The 21,291-nt window shown below is 45.0% G+C and overlaps 1 protein-coding gene across 1 annotated transcript; it reads right to left on the reverse strand.

The window, feature by feature from the left end:
* Positions 1 to 3: 3 nt before the first annotated feature.
* Positions 4 to 20,690, reverse strand: wdr47a (WD repeat domain 47a). Its single transcript, XM_034103846.1, has 17 exons — positions 20,484 to 20,690; positions 18,938 to 19,103; positions 18,372 to 18,455; positions 18,164 to 18,248; positions 17,406 to 17,537; positions 11,614 to 11,790; positions 11,016 to 11,521; positions 10,267 to 10,384; positions 6,269 to 6,450; positions 4,614 to 4,853; positions 4,468 to 4,531; positions 3,986 to 4,143; positions 3,234 to 3,403; positions 2,980 to 3,150; positions 2,755 to 2,886; positions 2,036 to 2,254; positions 4 to 1,524 (listed from the first exon to the last, which is right to left on the reverse strand). The coding sequence occupies exons 2-17, from the start codon at positions 19,093 to 19,095 to the stop codon at positions 1,382 to 1,384; spliced, it is 2,739 nt and encodes a 912-aa protein (XP_033959737.1). The 5' UTR covers positions 19,096 to 19,103; positions 20,484 to 20,690; the 3' UTR covers positions 4 to 1,381.
* Positions 20,691 to 21,291: the final 601 nt, after the last annotated feature.

The raw sequence follows: 21,291 nt of genomic DNA on the forward strand, positions 1-21,291 counted from the left end.
AGCTTGTGTAAAAGACACTTTATTGAACGTACCAGCAGTCAGACTTGAGTTAGCTTGAATTCATTTAAGTCACTTTTTAAAAACAAGAATTAGAAAGGCTAAACACAACAGCCACTAGCATTTCAAAAACAATAACTGTACATACATAAAGTCAACTGAAATAAATAAATCTATGTACGTAGTTAGTTTGGCCTTATTTGTTAAAACAATATATACAATACATCAAAATAAAATATGCATCTTTGTAAGTAAATCAGTACTAGAAGACAATGTTAAAAGACAAAAGTGCGCATGTAAAAAACAAAAGAATAGTACAATGCATATGCCCCAAATACTGGTTCTAAATAAATATCAAAACACCCGTGCTTCCTTTCAGATTTCATTGTGCATATGGTTAGAGCCTCAGTACGTGCAAAGACTGCCCCCTACTGTCGTTAAAGTGTTACAGGAGACTAACCAAAGCTTACTGAAGATTCCCAACCTGAATGCTAGGACTCTCAACCACAAATCACACTTAGTATTTCCCTTTGACGCTGACATAATATTGATCTTCCACTGCAAGCAAGCCATCGCAACACACTAACAGCTTCAGAGCAAGAACACTGATTTAAATGTAAAACAAATGCACAAGCTATTTTACACATTTGAGTTGTAGCAATGCAGAGTATACAGTAACGAGACATCAGCACATCCCACCGGGAACAGAATCACTTCCACAGATTCCGCAGAGGGAAAGCTCACTTCGGACAATAAAATACATTTTCCACAATAAATTCAACTCGCTTCCTCAAACAATAGCAGCAATACAGCAGCTGTAAGAAAGATGATACGCAAAAGAAGAAGGAATGTACGACTTCTCGAGATAACTCAACAAATGTTGATCTTTAAAAATGACCATATTATCTTTGTTCGTTTTTTTTATAACGATTTTGTTATGGAAATTGAGAACTCAAGGAAGGCACCATCATGAACAAAGCACTCTGTTCTGTCTAACCTCAACAACTCCTCAGTGAAAAGGACATGCAGCAACAAACTGGTGTGTGTAGGGAGTGAGATGTAGGTGAAATGACGCTGAAAATAATGAATGATCATCCTGCTGATGTGACAGTGGGTGTGAAGCATGAGATGTGTGATGTTAAAAAAAAAACACATGCAAGATGTGTGCTTTTATGTGCCGCAGGCCAGAATCCATTTTGGTTTCCTACAGACAGAAGTGAAAGGCCCATTCGTGTGTGTGTGTGTGTGTTGTTCAAGCTGGGAGTGTGTTGAAAGGGAGTGACTGTTGGGAGTGCAAGAGAAGCAGTGTTATAGGGGGGACGCGTGTCTTTTAGATTATAACTGGTTTTGTGTCATTTTGCGTGTTTGTGTGTGTGTGTGTGTGTTACGGGTTGTGTGTCCAAAGTGTAACAGTGCGGTCAGCAGAGGATGAGAGGAAGGACAGGTCCTCTGTGTGCCATCGACACTGGATCACTTTGTCTCCGTGCTCTCCCACCACCGTCTGAGGCAGCGGCTTGGTCAGGTCGCCTAGAAACACACAGTTTTATTAAATATCACTTATAATAACTTAATAACTTTTTATTATACAATGACTTTTTTATGACAAACTTCACAATTACTTTTTAAAATAATTGTTTTATGTCACACTTCACAATGACTTTTTTAACTGATGTACTATACTATGACTTTACAATATTTATCTCATTTTTTCATCGCATACTGTACTTTATATTGAAATGTTTTCAAATTCCAAAGATATTCAATTTTCAATGATATACAAACGCACAATAAACAGAAAACTTTTGAAACAATATATAATATAATAATTAAAGATGCCCAAAAATACATGACTTTCAAACACATGCATGACCCTTTGGTCAGAGTATAAAATAGGATAGCCTACATAAAAAGACAACTTAAAGCAGTATGTATGTCATTTTGGTCACAGACTCTAAACTAAGCATCCTCTTGCAGTAGTTAGGGAACACAATTAAAGCAGTATAAATAAATAAATACTTTGTGGGTAGATGGGACATACCTTGGAGGTTGCTGACGATGACCTTCATGTCGTAGGAGCCGGTGAGCAGGTAGTGCGCTCCGGGGGAAAACCGGACGGATCTCACGTCGCTGGAGTGCGGCCGATACACCTGTACGGTCCGTCCTCCTCTGATGTCATACAGCATGCATGCACTGTCTTCCTGTCCTGTTGCTAGGAGACGGCCACTAGGATCGACTGCTACCGAGGCAACAGGACTTCCTGTGCGGAAAAAAAGGGTGTGGATGTAAAAACCTGGACATGATAACCACTCAAATCTATCAGGTCTGACAAAGACTGGACAATACAGGAAACAATGCCAAAATAATTGCGATTCTTGATATTACCCAGATAATCATCAAAATACCCTTACGTCTTTTAAAATAGCACGACTGGAATCACTTTTCGTTACATTTTGTTTAACAAACATAGAAAAGGAACATTTTGAGAGTCTGTTCTATAATTATTCCTGTATTTTTTAAATCAGGCTAGACAGCTTTAATCACGATGATAATCCCCAGAATCATATTTATCCATCTATCCACGATTAAATCTGTCATTGTCCCATCCCCACTAAGAGTCATTGTCATCATTAAATAACTAATCATTATTTCTTTGCAGAGCATCAGCAACTATTGTGGAAGTGGTTCTTCTTCTGGCACATGGCTCAAACTTTTAAAAGTATTGATGGAGTTATTTGTCAAAAAACACGCAGGCCTTACCTGAGCCGAGGCAAGCAGTCCCCACCACTCGCACACAGCTGGGCACCCTGAGGTCCCAGAAACGCACCGTCTTGTCCTGAGAGCCCGAGGCAATCATCCAGCCCCCCCACGTGTACAGAGACAGAATGTGACCTGAACAGCAACACAAAAACGACACATCACACACCGGTCGCACACACTCTCTCCCTGACCCCTTCATGTTTTCAGTTCAGATGGATGGTGTACCTGTGTGTCCGCTGAGCGCGTGCAGACCCTGGCCCCTCTGACAGTCGGTGGTGTAGATGTTACAGTCTCCAGCTCCGGCGCTGATCAAGATGGCTCCTCCACTCTCCGGACCCTCCATGAAGGCCAGGTCTCGGATGGTGCCGTCGTGCATGCTGAACTCCAGGTCTGGGCCTGGCCACAGAGAGACATAAACACACATGAGATTGGTTCTGAGGTGCCAATAGGCCCCGCCCCCAAGTATCCACTGTCTGTACCTGTGGCGTTGCACGTCTCCGCATTGAAAGGGAGGACTTTGACATATTTGTCATTGGAGCCGGTGGCCAGCAGCTGCCCACAGTGGCTCCAGGCCACGCAGTAGATGGAGCCTTTGTGGTGTTTGTTCCTCTTGAAGCGCACCACCGGCTGCTTCGGGGGACTGGAACCACTGAGGAGAGGACAAGGGAAGAGGAGGCAGGGAAAGACAGGAAGATGCTAAAAATGTAGTCAACATGTGGTCAATTTTTCCAACACAGTATATGGTATGAACTTTAAGCCTCTACGTTTTAACCAACATAGATGAGAAGATTATCAAAAAGCTTCTTACTAACTAAAGGAAAACACATTTATGATACAGAGAACAGTGGTCTGCAGATCCATGGACAGGTTGAATTCTCTGCCGGTGCATATTATTCAGGAACATTTTCTAAATCATTTCAAAATGTTGTAAAAACAGTATCTCCAAACATTTCAGGAACCATGTTGAATACATGTTTACCATCACAGGATGGATACCATATCATGTAAATGTTATACAGACAAGGTGTCATAATATTTAGAAGAAAAACTTGGCTATGATTCAAAATATCATCAACTATATTCTACACAGTTTTGGATGCAGGATGCAAAGATCACAACACGATATCATGGCCAGTGCACTTTGTTGTGATGCTTCATACAATCAACCATAAATACATATGTGACAGGTTACTCTTGATGAGGAGAACAAGTGGCTTGAGCTCTGTGTTACCTTGTGTCTAAGGTGTCTGGGTAAGCACAGACGCGTAGTGTTTTGGAGTTGGATCCCACAGCGTAGAGCGACCCAGACGGGTGGAAGGCGACGGCTCGAATGGCCTGAGTGTCTTCCAGAGAATGAACCGGAACAAACAGGCTTTTAGTCTTGTCGCCCTGCAAACACACCCACATATTAAAACACATGAGGACCCAGATTACATGTAATTAGAAGTGTCAACTACTTTGATCATCCTGACACTATGACATCTATAATAGCATGATGCCACATTATGATATAAGCATTGTTTACTCTGCCTAATTAGATGCAGCATGAGCTTGGACTGTGACGAACCAACAAGGAATCTACTCCACTTTCAAATCTGACCAGACAAGTTCAGAGAGTGCGAGAAAAAAGTTTCAGAGACAATATTAACAGCTAACCTGAGAGAAAAGGTGTGTTCAAAATAAAGATATGAATAATAAAAAGGGCATATCTACCTCTTTACTTCGGGATAAGGAGCCTGGAGAGTCATCTAGTTGACTTTCTTTCAGTTTAGGCTCACTGCAAAAGCACAAAAATACATACATGTTAACACTGAAAACAACTCTGGTATAAAAACTAAAATAAATCCTATCCAAAGTACCTCTGGGAGACGACAGGGGACTCATTTGGAGGCGGGACCGGGCGCCCCCCCACGGTGCGCTGAGGGGTGCTGCTGAGCACCCCTCCCTCTTTGGTTTGCTCCGGGCTCACAGATGGAGGGTTGTTATTTTCCTCAGAGGCGGGGGTGTTCCCGTTGCCATTACACTGCTGAGCCAGAGACTTCACCTCCTCTCCCAGATCATCCATCCCCACATTGAGCTCCTCCAGCTTCTGGATGGACCTGAGGAACGAACACACACACACACCATGTATACATCACTTCAGGGAACATTACATTGACTTACATGCATTTCCTGGAGACTTATCCTAATCTTAACCATAACCAACACATGCCTAAACCTAACCCTTAACCTAACCAAGTCTTCACCCTAAAATTAATGATTCCCCTCATGGGGACCTCCAATTTGTCCCCATAAGGGAAGCCAGTCCCCACACGTGACCGTGTAAACAGATTTAGGTCCCCACAAGTATAGTAATGCTAGGCCACACACACACACACACACACACACACACACACACACACACACACACACACACACACACACACACACACACACACACACACACACACACACACACACACACACACACACACACACACACACACACACACACACACACACACACACACACACACACACACACACACACACACACACACACACACACACACACACACACACACACACACACACACACACACACACACACACACACACACACACACCATGTGAATGTAAGAAATTATAACATCTTCCTGTTTTTTCAATAGATGTTGACTTTTGGACTGTGCTCTGGAGACATTGGAAATGTTTGGATCACACTTAAAAGAATAAAAAGATAGAAAAAAGCTGTGCAACTTGAGAATGGTGAATTAAAATGTAAATGTCAACTTTATTTATGAAGAGATGACCCTTCAAACTATTTCATAAAGCCCTATTACGTGCCATTTAGAAAGAAAGAAAAAGCCACTTCAAATTCTACTTTTCAGTCAACACACTGCTGTTGACCGACTAATTCTAGTTTGAAACTGAAAGGGCGGAGGACAAAAGAAAACTGAAGTAATGATGTAATTATTCACAGCTAGCCTTGTGAATAATGCAGAGGCTACAGGGAGAGGGAGGACAGGAGGAACTCTCAGGGGACAAATCAAAGAGCTTTTGTCTTGCTGACACAGCAGAAATAACATGTCATTTTTGTCACAGACTCTAAACTAAGCATCCTCTTTCCATAGTTTAGGAACATGCTTAAGTTGCCAAGGTACATGTGCTATTTCTGAGAATGATATTGTGTACAATTAACAAACAAGGTGCAGTGGTCCCATGAGTCCTTCCTGGGGCAGATGGTGTACTGTGAACTGAAGGCATTATGGGGGATGTGTGTCGTACTAGGAAACCCCACAGGGCCTTATTGTGTCCATTTCTCCATGTCTGACAGCTGCTGCTCTATTGTACCAACATATTGAACACCACACATAATTAGCGAGCTTGAAACACAAAAGCTGCACCAGAATGACTCGAATGTGACAGACTGCTTTTCATAGAGGTTTGCCATATGACATGACAGGTGTCTATACATACAGTTGAACACTTCCTGTCTGACAGAGGAGCATTTCAGGTTTCTGTGTGTGTGTACCTGTTGAGGAACTTCTCCGTGAGGCTGTGCTGCATGTCGCTGGGCGGGGGCTCCTGCTGGACACCTCCCTCCAGCAGCATCTGCTGGTAGAGCTGCCTCTGCTGCTGCTTCTGCTCCAGGTGCTGCTGCACACGGAGGCGCTGCCTGTAGTACTCCTCGTACTTCTCCGTCGAGTCACGAAGCTGAGGGTTGAACATGGGGTCATTAGAAATCCCAAACTCAAGTTGGTTTTTCACACGTTACACAAAGGTCTTCACATCCTTCTCTTTACATTAACACATCTTTGGGACTGTATATTGTGTATCTGTACAGTGCATATTCCTTTTAAACTATACCTTTGCACAACACTTTCACTCCTCAAAACTGCACAGCTCTTCCATTTAAAGTCAGGAATATTTAGCATATTTTTATAGAATTCTTTTTTTCTTGTAATTTTATTCTATCAAGATCAGAAATGTTTTACGTTTTTTGTAATATCAAATTCATATATATTTTTATTTATTTTTTGTATGTGTTTTTCTATTTAAGATATGCACCAATACGGCAATGCAAATATCCTTGTACATGAACAACTACCTGGCAATATATGTCTATTTTAGGCAATTTTATCTAAATAGCTGATTTGCTCTGAATATGAAAACAAACAGGTAAAGGGCTCAGTAGAAAATATGAACACTAGCATGTTAAAATTCACACAGACACGTGCAGAAAACTTAGCACACACAAAGAGTAATATCCCCCCACCATACCCACTGCCAGCTGCTGTTAACTCTATTCAAAGGCAGCATTGTGCTCTAACGTTTCTTCTGTCAGTTCAGGTATTAGAGGGGGGAGGAGGGTGAGACTGAGAGCAGAGGACAGGTCACTTCCCCTCTCTGTCCTCTGCTTCCTGTCCTCACAATCTGATGGGAACAGTTCTACTGTATGTTTGTGAGGGGGGAGACACTGGCACAGTGCCCAGGATTGAGGGCAGAGAGTAAAACAAGAAAGAGAGGGGAGGAGACAGAGACTCTGTTCACGGCCTCTTTGTGTCTCTAGGGCAGGGGTGGGGAACCTCCGGCCCGTATACGGCCCGCGAGACAATTTGGTACGGCCCTCGAGGTAATTTATAAACACACGCAAAAAAGAAAAGAAATCTAGAAATCTAGACCGCAAAAAAATTAAACAAGCGAGTGCCTGTTTTTCCTGGCCACGGTCAGGGTCCGTGAACACAACACGAGCCTAACATGTCATCACGTGGTATATGTCTCGTCTGACAGGGGTGTAGTTCTGACGGAGAGCACCAGAACGTGGCTCGGCACTTCAGATAAAGAGCCGTACACATGCCGCAGTTTTTGCGTGGCTGTGTCTTTAGTTGAAAGCCCAGTGGCGATCTGTTCATCTGTCATACTGATCATACAGTCAATAACTTTGTTGTTATTAGCATCTGGTTAGCTAGCTATGCTAACGAATATAAGAAGCTTGTTCTACAACCAGTGTGGTAAAGGCACATCTTTATATGATCATTATAGTTATAAAAAAATAAGAGAATAAAGTAAACAGGTATAAAATACTATATGACAGTAAAAAAAAGTTGTTATTAATAAACAAGAATACAGTTTGAAAGGGGAGTGATTTGTCAAATATTCATAAAGAAAAAGTAAATATGCTTACAGTTCTGTTTCATATGGGTGTTGAGAGATTATCCATAGATCTCTTAATGTTGCTCTCAAAGTGCATCAGATTGATGCTTTTAACTTCAATATTTAAAAAACAATCTTCCCGGGAGGAGGTTAGGTCCCCCCCCCCACTTAAATCATGTCCACATGGATAGGAAACTAAATACATTTGCACATCTTTCTGTTTTGGTGGTCATGCCACAACCGTGCACGTGCATGCATACGTGAGCCATGGTAAAATATCTGGATAAGGGGTTGCTTTTTCTTTGCACAGCATGAAAGAAAGAAGAAATAAATGGGCTGTGATTTTAGTCTTTTTAAGCAGAGGTCAATAATTTGTACGGCCCTCGGAGGATGTTGAAAACATTTAAATGGCCCTTGAGAGGAAAAAGGTTCCCCACCCCTGCTCTAGGGTGACGGAGAGGCACTAGCTTCACACTGAGCTGCAGAGGAGGATCACACAGAGACGGGTACTGAGTTAACACCGTGTTTACAGGCAACATGAGGGGAGCAATGACTCATAGAACCACATTTTATTTCCCCCCGTTTCTGCTCTGCTCATCTCCTTTGTTACTGGCTGGAGAATCCAAAACTACTAGAGGCCTTCTTTTAACATTGGAAAGCTGATTTATGGACATTTGGAAGTCACACTGAATCTAAGAATGTGTGTGTCATGTCTGTGTGTTCAGATTTGAGTTATGACTCAGATAAGGAGGATACATCGTGAATAATCAGCTACAAAAGCTACAAAGAAAGAGTAACTGTTGTTGCCATGTGTCTGTATACAGCATACACAAACCTTTTTTCTACATGCACAAAGGTTTAGAGTGCAAATGAAGAGGCAGAGGACAACAGAGCTATAATGCAGCATTGCTTTAAGCAGCAATGACAGTGCCACGCAGGAGGAGGATGACTCAGACACAACAAACTGAACATCATTCATCAAAACTGCTCTATACAGTGGGACAAAAAAGTATTTAGTCAGAGACCAATTGTGCAAGTTCTCCCACTTAAAAAGATGAGTGAGGCCTGTAATTTTCATCCAAGGTACACTTCAACTATGAGAGACAGAATGGGGGGAAAGAATCCAGGAAATCACATTGTAGGATTTTTAATGAATTAATTGGTAAATTCCTCGGTAAAATAAGTATTGGTTCACCTACAAACAAACAAGATTTCTGGCTCTCACAGACCTGTAACTTCTTCTTTAAGAGCCTCCTCTGTCCTCCACTCGTTAACTGTATTAATGGCACTTGTTTGAACTTGTTATCAGTATAAAAGACACCTGTCCACAACCTCAAACAGTCACACTCCAAACTCCACTATGGCCAAGACCAAAGAGCTGTCAAAGGACACCAGAAACAAAATTGTAGACCTGCACCAGGCTGGGAAGACTGAATCTGCAATAGGTAAGCAGCTTGGTGTGAAGAAATCAACTGTGGGAGCAATTATTAGAAAATGGAAGACATACAAGACCACTGATAATCTCCCTCGATCTGGGGCTCCACGCAAGATCTCACCCCGTGGGGTCAAAATGATCAGAAGAACGGTGAGCAAAAATCCCAGAACCACACGGGGGGACCTAGTCAATGACCTGCAGAGAGCTGGGACCAAAGTAACAAAGGCTACCATCAGTAACACACCACGCCGCCAGGGACTCAAATCCTGCAGTGCCAGACGTATCCCCCTGCTTAAGCCATTACATGTCCAGGCCCGTCTGAAGTTTGCTAGAGAGCATTTAGATGATCCAGAAGAGGATTGGGAGAATGTCATATGGTCAGATGAAACCAAAATATAACTTTTTGGTAAAAACTCAACTAGACGTGTTTGGAGGAGAAAGAATGCTGAGTTGCATCCAAAGAACACCATACCTACTGTGAAACATGGGGGTGGAAACATCATGCTTTGGGGCTGTTTTTCTGCAAAGGGACCAAGACGACTGATCCGTGTAAAGGAAAGAATGAATGGGGCCATGTATCGTGAGATTTTGAGTGACAACCTCCTTCCATCAGCAAGGGCATTGAAGATGAAACGTGGCTGGGTCTTTCAGCATGACAATGATCCCAAACACACCGCCCGGGCAACGAAGGAGTGGCTTCGTAAGAAGCATTTCAAGGTCCTGGAGTGGCCTAGCCAGTCTCCAGATCTCAACCCCATAGAAAATCTTTGGAGGGAGTTGAAAGTCCGTGTTGCCCAGCGATTGCCCCAAAACATCTGTATATAGGTCTTCAGTGTAGGCAACACCCATCAGGGAGAACAATAGGGACATTAGAAACAAAAGGAAAACACTTGTTCAGTACACATTTAAAACATCGAATGAGTTAAATATCAGAAGTGTACCTCGTTCCTGTCCTCAGAGTCGGCTGACGGTGCGTCCTCGCCCGGCGCTGAGGCAGGACGCAGACTCTGAGCTCCATCTGAACCCATCATCTTATCAACAGGTGTGTCTGTCCGTGACCTGCAGAGGAAACACACCAGAGCAACAGATTCAATGAAGCTCTGCAAGGGGGATAATTTTTTATGATGTATTTATTTTGTTTAGTTTGTTTTTCACAAGAGCTTTCATTATTATTTAAATGTGTATACCTATAATAGTTCATAGATCACATTCTCCTGAATTATATATTATTAAAAACAGTAACCAGAATCTACTTTTTATTTAATCTAGAACTCAAGAGTCAAGTCTTCACTTCACACTTCCCTTGTTTTTTTATGGGCAACTTCTGAAATGCACTTCAATTTAGCCAATTTCTTCATATTTGACTATACTATTTTCTTACTTGCAGCTGATTGAGTTGATCAAGATGCATTGTTTTAATGTGTATTCCCTGTTGAGATGGTTCAAATATTTTAAAAACATGTTCAATACCATTCCAAAACATTTTCTTGTTTAATTTTTTTACACAACTTAGCTTATATATACATTACAATTGCATACATCAAGTCATTCAAAGGGAAAGCTATTAGGGGGTCCCTGGTAAATTATTTATCCATTAGGTCCTTGGCTTAAAGGCAATTGATCATCTCTGAATTGAGAAATCAGAGGTATTGCATTAAACTAGAAACGGACAAAAATGTGGCCCTCCTACGTTTCAGGTGACTCCTCGAAGATGCTGTGGCAGTCGGAGCTCTCCATCATGAGACTCCGGCTCTGCCCCCCTGCTCCAGGGTAGTGGAAGTTGGCGAATGAGTGCGACATGGGAGAGACTCCTTTCCCCGGCGCTGCCTCCCCCCCGCTCGCTCTCTTATCCTGGCCGGACAGCCCGTAGGACAGCCCGTCCAGCGCTGGGTTCAACGAGCGGGACATGTAGGTGTCGGCAGACTGCGGGCGGCGCATGGGGGAGGAGGGGTAAGGGGACAGTTTGCTGATGAGAGGGGTGAGCAGGTCAGAGTAGCCCGTCTTAGTGGGCTTGACCAGGCGGTCCACGTGGATGTTGAGCTGCTTCTGTTCGAAAGCGCAGGAGAAGACAGTGTGGGACAGGTTCTGCATCCACGAGAGCAGGGACAGGTCCAGGTCGTCACAGCCGTTACCGCAGAGCATGTCCACCCCCACCAGCACCTCACCCTCCATGATCTCCTCACCCGTCGCCTTGCTCTGGAGATAAGATACAACAACATGTAGGTTTAATCGTCTGTAAACTTTACACAAACCCATCTGTTGACTAGTTTGGTTTCACTGGTTCAGACCTGGCAGAACTCCACGCAGCACTCATAGAGGACTCCCTTTAGCAGCAGCTGGAACAGTCGGTCCTTGCTGGCCTTGAATCCAGCCTCACTCAGCTTCCTGTCTGCAGGGATGAAGTCAGCCACCATGTTGCAGGCCTCCTCGAAACACTGAACCCTGGCCGTGCTCGGGTTCCATTCCTGCAGAATGTCAGCAGAGAAATACGAATTAACACATGGAAGTACAAATATGAACAAAACACTGTATTGTTTGTAAGCGAATTCAATTAAACTTGAAGATAAATGCACAAGAAAATAAAAAGAAATACTGCTAGAGCCAAATATCCTAATAATATAAATCCTTAGTTAATATTATACAGAAATGGCAGAAAATACTTATTAATATGATATTTGATATATATGGTGATGTCCGGCTTTTCTCAGTTTTTGTATCATATTAAACTGAAAACCTATGATAAGAAACTATAGGTTACTTACATAACCCCAGGTCTCAGAGTAACATGAAGTGAGATGTCTCACTATGGGATGCGCCTCATCGCGGAGCAAACAGAAGCATCAATCTCATTACGCCAATCCTGATTGGCTGGTGATCTTGACATCAACGTCAGGGAATCACCCCCTATAAGTAGCTTGCGCCACGACGCATGCGTCATTCAAAATAAGCACCTCTTCTCGCTTCACCATAGCAAGGAGGGCCGTCTGGTGAGACATCTCACTTCATGTTACTCGGAGTCCTGCGGTTACGTAAGTAACCTATAGTTCTCATTCATAACACTCCGTTCGATGTCTCACTATGGGAAATTGTAGCTCCCGTATTGCCAGACGAGCTTATCTCGAAAATCACCAACCAACCAGAACTTAACAGGTAGAGTCCCGACTCAACAAGGTGCCCAGCACTGCTCGGGCCACGCTTGGAGCGGAGACGTCTAGCCTGTAAAAGCGGACAAAAGTGAGCGGCGAGGACCAGCTCGCCGCTGCACAGATGTCTTGGATGGAAACACCCTTGAACAAAGCCCAGGATGTAGCCAGGCCCCGAGTCGAGTGAGCCCGCAGACCCGAAGGTGCTTGCAGATTCTGACTCGTATAGGCCAAAGCAATTGCCTCCACAATCCAGTGGGAGAGCCGTTGCTTAGTAACAGGCTTGCCCTTGTGAGGGTTAGCCCAGGACACAAAGAGATGGTCATTAAGACGAAGCTCTTTTGATCTGTCCATATATGTGTGCAAAGCCCGGACTGGACACAACAGATCCTGCTGCTGCTCCCCGGAGGAAACCAGCGGCGGAGGAAATGCCTCAATGTCAATTGGGGTACACGAACCAACCACCTTTGGTGTAAAGGCAGGGTTGGGCTTCAACAACACTCTCGTTTGCCCTGGGGCGAACTGAGTGCATGAGGGATGTACAGACAGCGCATGAATATCACTGACCCGCTTGGCGGATGCCAGGGCCAGTAACAACACTGTCTTGAGTGACAAATGTTTCATGTCAGCTCCTTCCAGGGGTTCAAATGGGGTAATTCTGAGCCCATTTAAAACCACTGCCAGGTCCCATAAGGGCACCAGCGACCTGGAGACAGGGAGGAGCCTGCGAGCTCCCTTCATAAAACGGCAGACAAAAGGATGTTGGCTAGCCGTCTTATCCTCAAAGCCCACATGGCATGCAGCAATAGCAGCCAGGTACACCTTGATCGTGGAGAAAGCTCTCTGTTTATCGATCAAGTCCTGTAGAAATGATAAAATCACCCCGACAGGACATTGAAAAGAGATGTGTCCTTCTTGAAGGCACCACTCCTCAAACACCCTCCACTTACAGTCATAAAGAGACCTGGTGGAGGAAGCTCTCGCACTCTGAATAGTGTTTATCACCTTCTGAGGGAGTCCCACTGTATTCCCTGCGTAGTGGGCGCTGCCATAGCTGCCCGCACAACAGCTGATATATCTCCGCCAGCCCGTACGTCGCGGGCTAGGAAGGAGCCATCAGGATAAGTGTGTGGCGTTGCTCCTTCACTCTGGCCAGAGTTGGGGGTATCAGAGCCAGGGGTGGGAACGCGTACAGAAGACCTGGAGGTCAATCGTGTACGAGTGCGTCCACGCCTAACGGTGCGTTTAAATCGTGCATTAAAGAGAACAGCTGTCATTGAGCATTTTCTCTTTATGTGAACAGATTTAACGCGGCTCTGCCGTAACGCACCCACAGCGGACTCACGATCCTTGGATGTGGAGTCCAGTCTGAATAGAGTTGTGCACCTCCGGACAGTAGTTCTGTCCCGAGGTACATCACTCCTGGTACATGCGTCGCTCTCAGAGAGAGGAGACGTCTGCCGCTCCAAGGGATCAGTTTGTGTGCCAGTGTGTGTGACTGGAGACAACGCAACCTCCCTTGGCGGTTCATACACGATACTGTGGTCATGTTGTCCGTCCTCACGAGGACATGGTGTCCTCTGAGAGAAGGCAGAAAGCGTTTTAGGGTGGGGAACACCGCTAAAAGCTCCGGGTGATTTACGTGCGCCCGCTGGAGGTCTCTGCTCTAGGGACCCCTCACCGGGCGACCTTCGTAAATACCCTATCAGCCTGTCTGACATGCGTCCGTGGTGACCACCTTCCGTGAAAGGACAGCACCCATAGGCGCGCCCCGTACTAGAAAAGTCGGGTGCGGCCAGTGGCGTAGTGCCACTACACATTTCATAATAACCAATACTCTCCGCACCCCGTGGCGCGCGGGGTTTAGTTTTATTATGAGACCCATGTTGAGCAGGTGCTTTACGAGGAAATTTGTCTGCGTAATCTGACTCTGCTCGGCGGGCATTATAGATAAAACCCTCCTTTCTAGAATATGAATATGGGAATATGGGTTGACTCTCTCCGGGCTTGTGAATACAGATAGCCCGAGAAGCGAGGGGGGGTGACGGTGACTTGGAGTCTGTAGCTCCGTGTAACTGTCTTGAGAAACCCAAGCAGATGTCGTGAGCATCTCCCGCTGTATGCTCCTTAGAGGCAGCTGCGATGTCACGTCTCTTCCCCTCTGAGTCTCTATTTGTTGTGTTATGGGGCCCTCCAGTGTCTGAGCACTGTGGTGCCCCATTTCGACAATCCCCACCGACACAGCGCATGCGCGTGACGGTGGTGCCCTTACAGCCCCAGCCGGCACTGCGCATGCAATCAATAAGTGTGTGACATGTGTTTATGCAGACTTGAGGATGGTGTTGAGGCATCTCTCGAGGCGGCGGAACACATTTAGAGCTGGGGAACCGTAGACTTCCAGCTCTGTCACAGAGGGGAGAAGGAGGGGCTGTCACGCCGCTCGCTTCTTCTTCCTCGACTGCTGGCCGAAATTCTGGGTTGGCTGCGCCTGCGCTGCAGCCGGAACCGGAGATTTTCTAGGCCAGCTCGCCCTCGTCCCCTGCCTGGGCTGGGGACTCGGGGCGGACTGCGACCTCTGCGTTTTCGGTATTTTTAACCGAGCAGGGTTCGGGACAGCTTGGACGAAGGGCTGCGAAGGCAGCGGCTGGGCCCTTCGAGGGAGGCAGAGGTGGAGGGCCTCGTCCTCCACCTCTTGCCTCCACATGGAGGCAAGAGCGGAGCCGAAAATCCCCTCGGGAACGATGGGCATGTCAAGCACATCCTCCTTTTCCCGGTCTGGGAGGTTGGTGAGGTTGAGCCATCTAGCTCTTTCCTGCACCACCATGATCCCCATTGTTTTGCCCGTGGCCTGGACGGCGCAGCGTTGGACACGGAGACAAATGTCTGTGACCGCGGCCAACTCTTCCAGAACGGCCGGTCCAGGATTACTCGACATATCCTCACAGAGCTCCGCTTGGTATGCGGTTAGCAGTGAGGAAACGTTCAGAGCCCTGGCGGACAACGCTGCGGCTCTGTAGGACCGTTCAGTCATGGTCGACTGGAAACGGTCCACCTTCGCTGGCAGCGTGGGGTTCCTGCTTGGTGACGGGCCCATCCTCGGTAGGAGGTGGGCTGCCACCAGCAGTTCCATCGGCGGTATGCGGAGCAGGCGGAGCCTCTCCATACCGTCGCAGTCTAGGGAGGAGGCACCCTGGATTGGGGCCTTGTTGCTAAAGGGTCGGTCCCTCCACGAGACCGACACCTCATCCAACATCTCCGGGAAGACCGGGAGGAGTTGCCTCCTTGTCCTCGTTGCTTGGGGAGAATGTTTCCCCTCGTAACGGGACCTGGCGGTCTCCTTGGCCATTTCGGGCCACGGGATGTCTAGCCTGGACGCAGTGCACTGACACGCGGCCTGCAGGTCCATGCTCAGACAGGGCGAAGCTGGTGTGCTATCGCCCGGGAGAGCAGCCATCGCTCCCGGCTTGAGCCGATGACATGAAGATATCTTCTTCTTGCTCATCCGAATCAGACAGGAGGGACTCAGAGGTGTCCTCTTCGTCCCCCATGTAGTCTAATTCCAGGACATCCTCCGCGGGCGAGACCATGGTGAGGTCTCGCCGGGAGCTCCCGCCTGGTGAGGCGTGGGGCTCCGTTCCTGCGTCTCTTGCTGCCACCGGGTCCCGGCCTGACACGGCGTGGGATCCCGGTTCCGCAGCTGCCGCTGTTAGTGAGCCCCAGACCGACACAGTGAGGGGCTCAGTCTCATCAGTATCGGCGGACGCCCCCGTGTCTTGATTGCCAAACGGCGAATCAGTGGACATGAGGGAGTCCTGTTCCAACAAGCTAGCTTGGTGTGCTAGCTGTCGGTGGAGGCTCTTTCGGGTGAAACGGGCACAATGCCCGCACGAGGCGGGGTTGTCGATAGCCTCCCGGCCGTGTTCCAGCCCGAGGCAGGACGAGCAGACCTGGTGTGAGTCTGTGCCTGCTATCTTCAACCCGCAGCCGCATGACCGAGCCTCCGAGTCCCTGACTCCTCTGGTGTGAGGGGGAGAGGCATCCATCCTGTTCGCCTCGTGGCGTGGAGAGGACCCGCTCGTAACAGGTACGTCGTTGAGAGAAAAGTGTTACCAACCCGTCCTTAATCCGGAGAAAAAGGGACGGTGTGGGTCCTTTGTTCTCAAAGAATATTGACTGGTGTGTCAATATACTTCTAATCCTAAATTCTTCTTCAAAAGAAAAGCGTCCTCGCTACCGGTAGTAAGGGGAAGCTAGCTAGCAACAGGTGTGTTGCTATCTTGAAAAAATCAGACCTACCTTACTTTCCGGGGAAGAGAAGGGCGAGGTCGATTTCAATACTAACTGGCGTTAGTATTACCGTCTTCCTGCAAAGCAGAAGGAGTAGCCGGCGAGTAGCCGGCGAGTAGCCGGCGAGTAGCCGGCGAGCGCCCGTCGACCGAAATGGTTATATTTGAGTTCAGTCTGTGGACCGTTAAGCTTGTCTGGCTACTATAGAGATGTGCTCTGAAGCGAGAAGAGGTGTTTGAATGACGCATGCGTCGTGGCGCAAGCTACTTATAGGGGGTGATTCCCTGACGTTGACGTCAAGATCAGCAGCCAATCAGGATTGGCGTAATGAGATTGATGCTTCTGTTTGCTCCGCGATGAGGCGCATCCCATAGTGAGACATCGAACGGAGTGTTATGAATGAGAACTGTGATTTACCTTTTTACAATTTTCAAAACAATTGATTGATTAAGTGAGAAAATAATTGGCAGATTAATTGAGAATGAAAATAGTTGAAGCTCTAGCTTCGAGTCTCAGCAAATTGCAAAAAACAAACAAGAACATTTATATATATATATATATATATATACACACACACACACATATATATATAGCATACTCTATTCTTTACTAATGTAATATTTCTGTTGATCCAGTTTCATAATTCTTGCCTTGAACTCAGCATGGTTTGTGAGGCGGGGCAGTGTGAGGAGCAGACACAGTTTGCTGTAGTCATCTTTAGTGGGACAGAACTCTTCCAGGGCGTGGAGGCACTTCACTGCTTCCTGCATGGTGAACTCCAACTAAACAAAACACAAAAGGCATTTCAGGTTGTTACAAAGGACTGAGTAGAAGCTTCTCTCTGAACAACATGAAAAATAAATGTTGAGCATTATTCAGTAACACAATTTTGATGTATGTGCATCTTTAAACTAGCCTAGCAATATGAGTTGAGTTGGTTAAAAAAAACAAGTTGTATCTGTGGGTGGAACATCACAGGTGAACTGTACTATGGGAAATGTTCTGTTAAAAGGGTTATTCTAACACAGACAGTCGATCACAGTATCAGAAGCGCACATAAACAGCTTAATCCTGATAAATCCTCCACTGCAGTGAGGCCAATAGACACGTCACTCCTTGCATGCAAATGCAGCCACTGCTGAGGTTACACAAACACAAAACCTTCTCCTCTCTCTCAAAGAAGGTGAGATTTGTTCAGATGACTTGCAGAGCTGCAGTTAAACGACATATCCTGAGCAACACTGCTTGCTTCTCTTCTTGTCTTTGAGATTGAGCCTGCCATGACAACCAGACTCAGTGGGAAGACAAAGCAGCGCTGTAACAACTGCTATTTAACAAGATGGAAATACAAGGCTGTGTTGTTACTTTATCATTTAATACTGATAACTGGTGAAGTTTAGTGACTTACATGCTGAGGCTCATCTTCTGCAGACATGGCGTTATTCACACACAGAGCCTCCAGAAACTTCTGCTTGAGGATGATGTAACGAAACCTGCAGACATGACAGTTGACATTGAGTTGATGCTGTTTGTGTCTAGCTTTGCTTCTGTAGTCCATCTCAAAATCAACAAAGGATACATGAACATACTGAAAGTGACTCACACAGTGAACGCACCTTTTTTTGTCAAACTTATCCATGCCCTCCAAAGGCTGAATGAACTGCAAGACCTCATCCCACTGGCCGTCAAGCACCAATTGCCTGGAAATACATTTAAAAAAAGTTTATTTTTAATAAACAGGAAATAAGGGAAATTAGGTCCTTGTATTATTGTGTCCCACAAAATTGTAACTTAAATGATTTATATAATTTAAAATTGAAGAGCAATGCATTTTTAGAATCTCTGACACCCTGATAGCTCTGGTATGTTCCTAATAAAAGGATCCATGTCAAGGTGAGACACACTATTAATCAATACTTCACACTAGAAGGTGAAAAACCAAGACGTATTTAATACTCAAAGATTAGTAGAGTTTCAGGCAACACACTGTTGGCTGACTTTCAGGAGAACACTCACGACCACAGCAGCTGAGCAGTGTTACATTATCCTAATGTAGAGGACTCTATCAGATACACTAAACTTTATGACTGGAACAGTTGCCTGTTGTTTCTGCTTCATAGTAGGCAGCTTTTTTGGAGTTCATGTATCCAGACGGCTTGGTGTAGATGTTGAGTTCTTCTACCTGAGGAAGAGCATGTCGTCTGAGTAGAGCCCGTTGATGACGCCACTCTCCTTCTCCAGAGCCAGCATGCTGATGTGTAACTTCCTGGAGTGGAGAAAGTCCAGGATCGCCTTGATGATCTCCACCTCCTTCACATTTATGGTTTCCTCCGCTGTCATGGTGACGACTACCAATGACAAGGGCAATAAAGCAAAAATACTCGTAAGGTAAAACCACACACACACACACACACAGCAAAAGAAAACGAGAACACAACAGTTTGTACAGTACATTTGAACATGTCTTAAAGTAATGCATACATGTATGACACAGTTCAATGCTTTACAGTTAACATCAGTTTGATTCCTCTTAAGTTATTATGCCGCATCTAGACAAACGTCAATATAAGAAAATATCCTTATTGATACTGTGCTAATGATTTTAGCCATATTGAAGACAGCATCTACAATGCAGGTGTTTTAGTGGAGTTGTTTAATGGCAACCAGATGATTAGACTGGAAAGATACTAAATAATTATAAATATGTGTTTATGTGTAAATACACAATAAATATGTGTGGATTCTAACTGTATGCATCGGAGATTTAAAGTGCCTCGCTTTGCATTTTACATTTAATCATTATTAAATAAAATAAAATAAACTCAATGTACTGTATGAACCTAATATGCAAAGTCACAAATCTGACATTACCTCTCCTCAGAAGAGTTTAACAACCTGACAGGAGTCTGTTTTGATTTTCTACACAAACACATGTATGCATATTAACTCTATCTTTAGGCCACCAAGTAAATTAGTGTTGTCCAGATGGACTGAAGCCTCTGCTTAGACTAGAGGATATGTTAATGTTCTTCAGTATTTGATTTTACAATTTATGACAGCATCATACAACTTTATAATACAGTACAATTTATGTTATTAAGAGTCCAGCTTTTCTGTTATCAGATAATCATGTCATAATGAGGACAGTCTGCCATATATTAGTCACATTCACCCTGATTCACCTGATATTCTGCCCATAAAATGTTACAAAGTCAACAGATGTTGGTCAAACAAGACAGAAACAGCTGTATGTAACTGAGCTTAACTCGTTGTTTACAGAGGATATAATTATCTTATCATATTTTTTCAAGACAGGAAGTATCCTCTAATTCATCAATATATAAAAAAATAAAACATCAACACTTAAAAGAAAGCCATTTTGCCTAGTTTACTAGTAATCAAAGAGCAAAACACTGCAGTGCTGCTAAGCTAGCATGAGGGATGGTTAGCTAATAACACTGGGGCTCTAAGCCTCAAGTCAAACATGATAAGAAGCTTAGGCTACTTGTTAGCGCTACATAACCTCTGAGTTAACCCACCGGATTATAGCGAAACCAAAAACAGCTAGTTGCCGTCAGAGCTCACATAAAGCAGGCTAATTTAGCTGGTAGTTAGAGGGGAGCAGAGGAGCTAGGCAGGCCGAGGAGAGAGAGGCATCCTCGGCTAGTTAGCAGGGCGGTGCGCACTGACAGCCGAGAACAACACAACCCGCTGCGCTTAATGCTCACCTGTTTCTAACAATGCATGGGATGGAAAAACAGTGCCCCGGGTGTTTCCGTGATGTTGACAGACGCTGTCACCGAGAGTACCGCTCGGTATTTTTACTGCTGTCTGTGTTGCCCGGCTGTCCCTCCTCCTTGTCTGGCGGTGTCTCCTCCGTGCTGGGTCTCTCTCTCTCTCTCTGCCCAGCCCTGCTGCTGCTGCTGCCGTCTGCAGAACACCGCCTCCCACAGCCTGACACACTCTCTCCCCTCGGGAATACAACATAATCGAAACTAATTCAATACATAACCAGTGGTGTAAAGTAATTTAGTACATTTACTCAAGCACTGTAATTTGTTGTACCATACATGAATATGTCAATGTCACTACAATTCAGAAGTAAATAGTGTAGCCTACTCCACTACATTAGTAGCTCTAGTTACTTGGCAAATTTGGATTAATCATGTGAAATGTAAACAACACTTAAATAAGACTTTTGTTACACAATTAGTAGCTACCCTGCCTGCACCATACAAAGTCATTAAAACTGAACTTAACATGCTCCACCTTCACCACACTTTAATGCATCAATAATACATTATTCTGAATTGGGCCACTCTGCATGATGAGTATTTTTATTTTTGGTAGTATATTTTGATGCTAATATTTTTCAACGTTTACTTGTATAACAGGACATTTACTTTTAAAAGTCACTGCGGTAGTTCGTTGTTTGTTCTTGGTTTGTACTTTTATTAAAGTACTTATTCCACCTCTGGTACTCACTGTCACTGATCCCTAAATAATCTTATGCAGTATATCATGGATATGCTACTC

The sequence above is a fragment of the Pseudochaenichthys georgianus genome, chromosome 17, assembly GCF_902827115.2.
Source record: "Pseudochaenichthys georgianus chromosome 17, fPseGeo1.2, whole genome shotgun sequence".
Lineage (NCBI taxonomy): Eukaryota > Metazoa > Chordata > Actinopteri > Perciformes > Channichthyidae > Pseudochaenichthys > Pseudochaenichthys georgianus.

Bases quoted from the DNA above. Each gene is read 5' to 3' on its own strand.
- wdr47a (XM_034103846.1), bottom strand. From the start codon at position 19,095: ATGACAGCGGAGGAAACCATAAATGTGAAGGAGGTGGAGATCATCAAG. The intron at 17,538-18,163 runs GTAAGTCACTAA...TGTTTTGTTTAG, and splicing joins CAGAAGATGAGCCTCAGCAT to TTGGAGTTCACCATGCAGGA. The intron at 4,144-4,467 runs GTAGATATGCCC...GTGTGTTTGCAG, and splicing joins CCTTATCCCGAAGTAAAGAG to GGCGACAAGACTAAAAGCCT.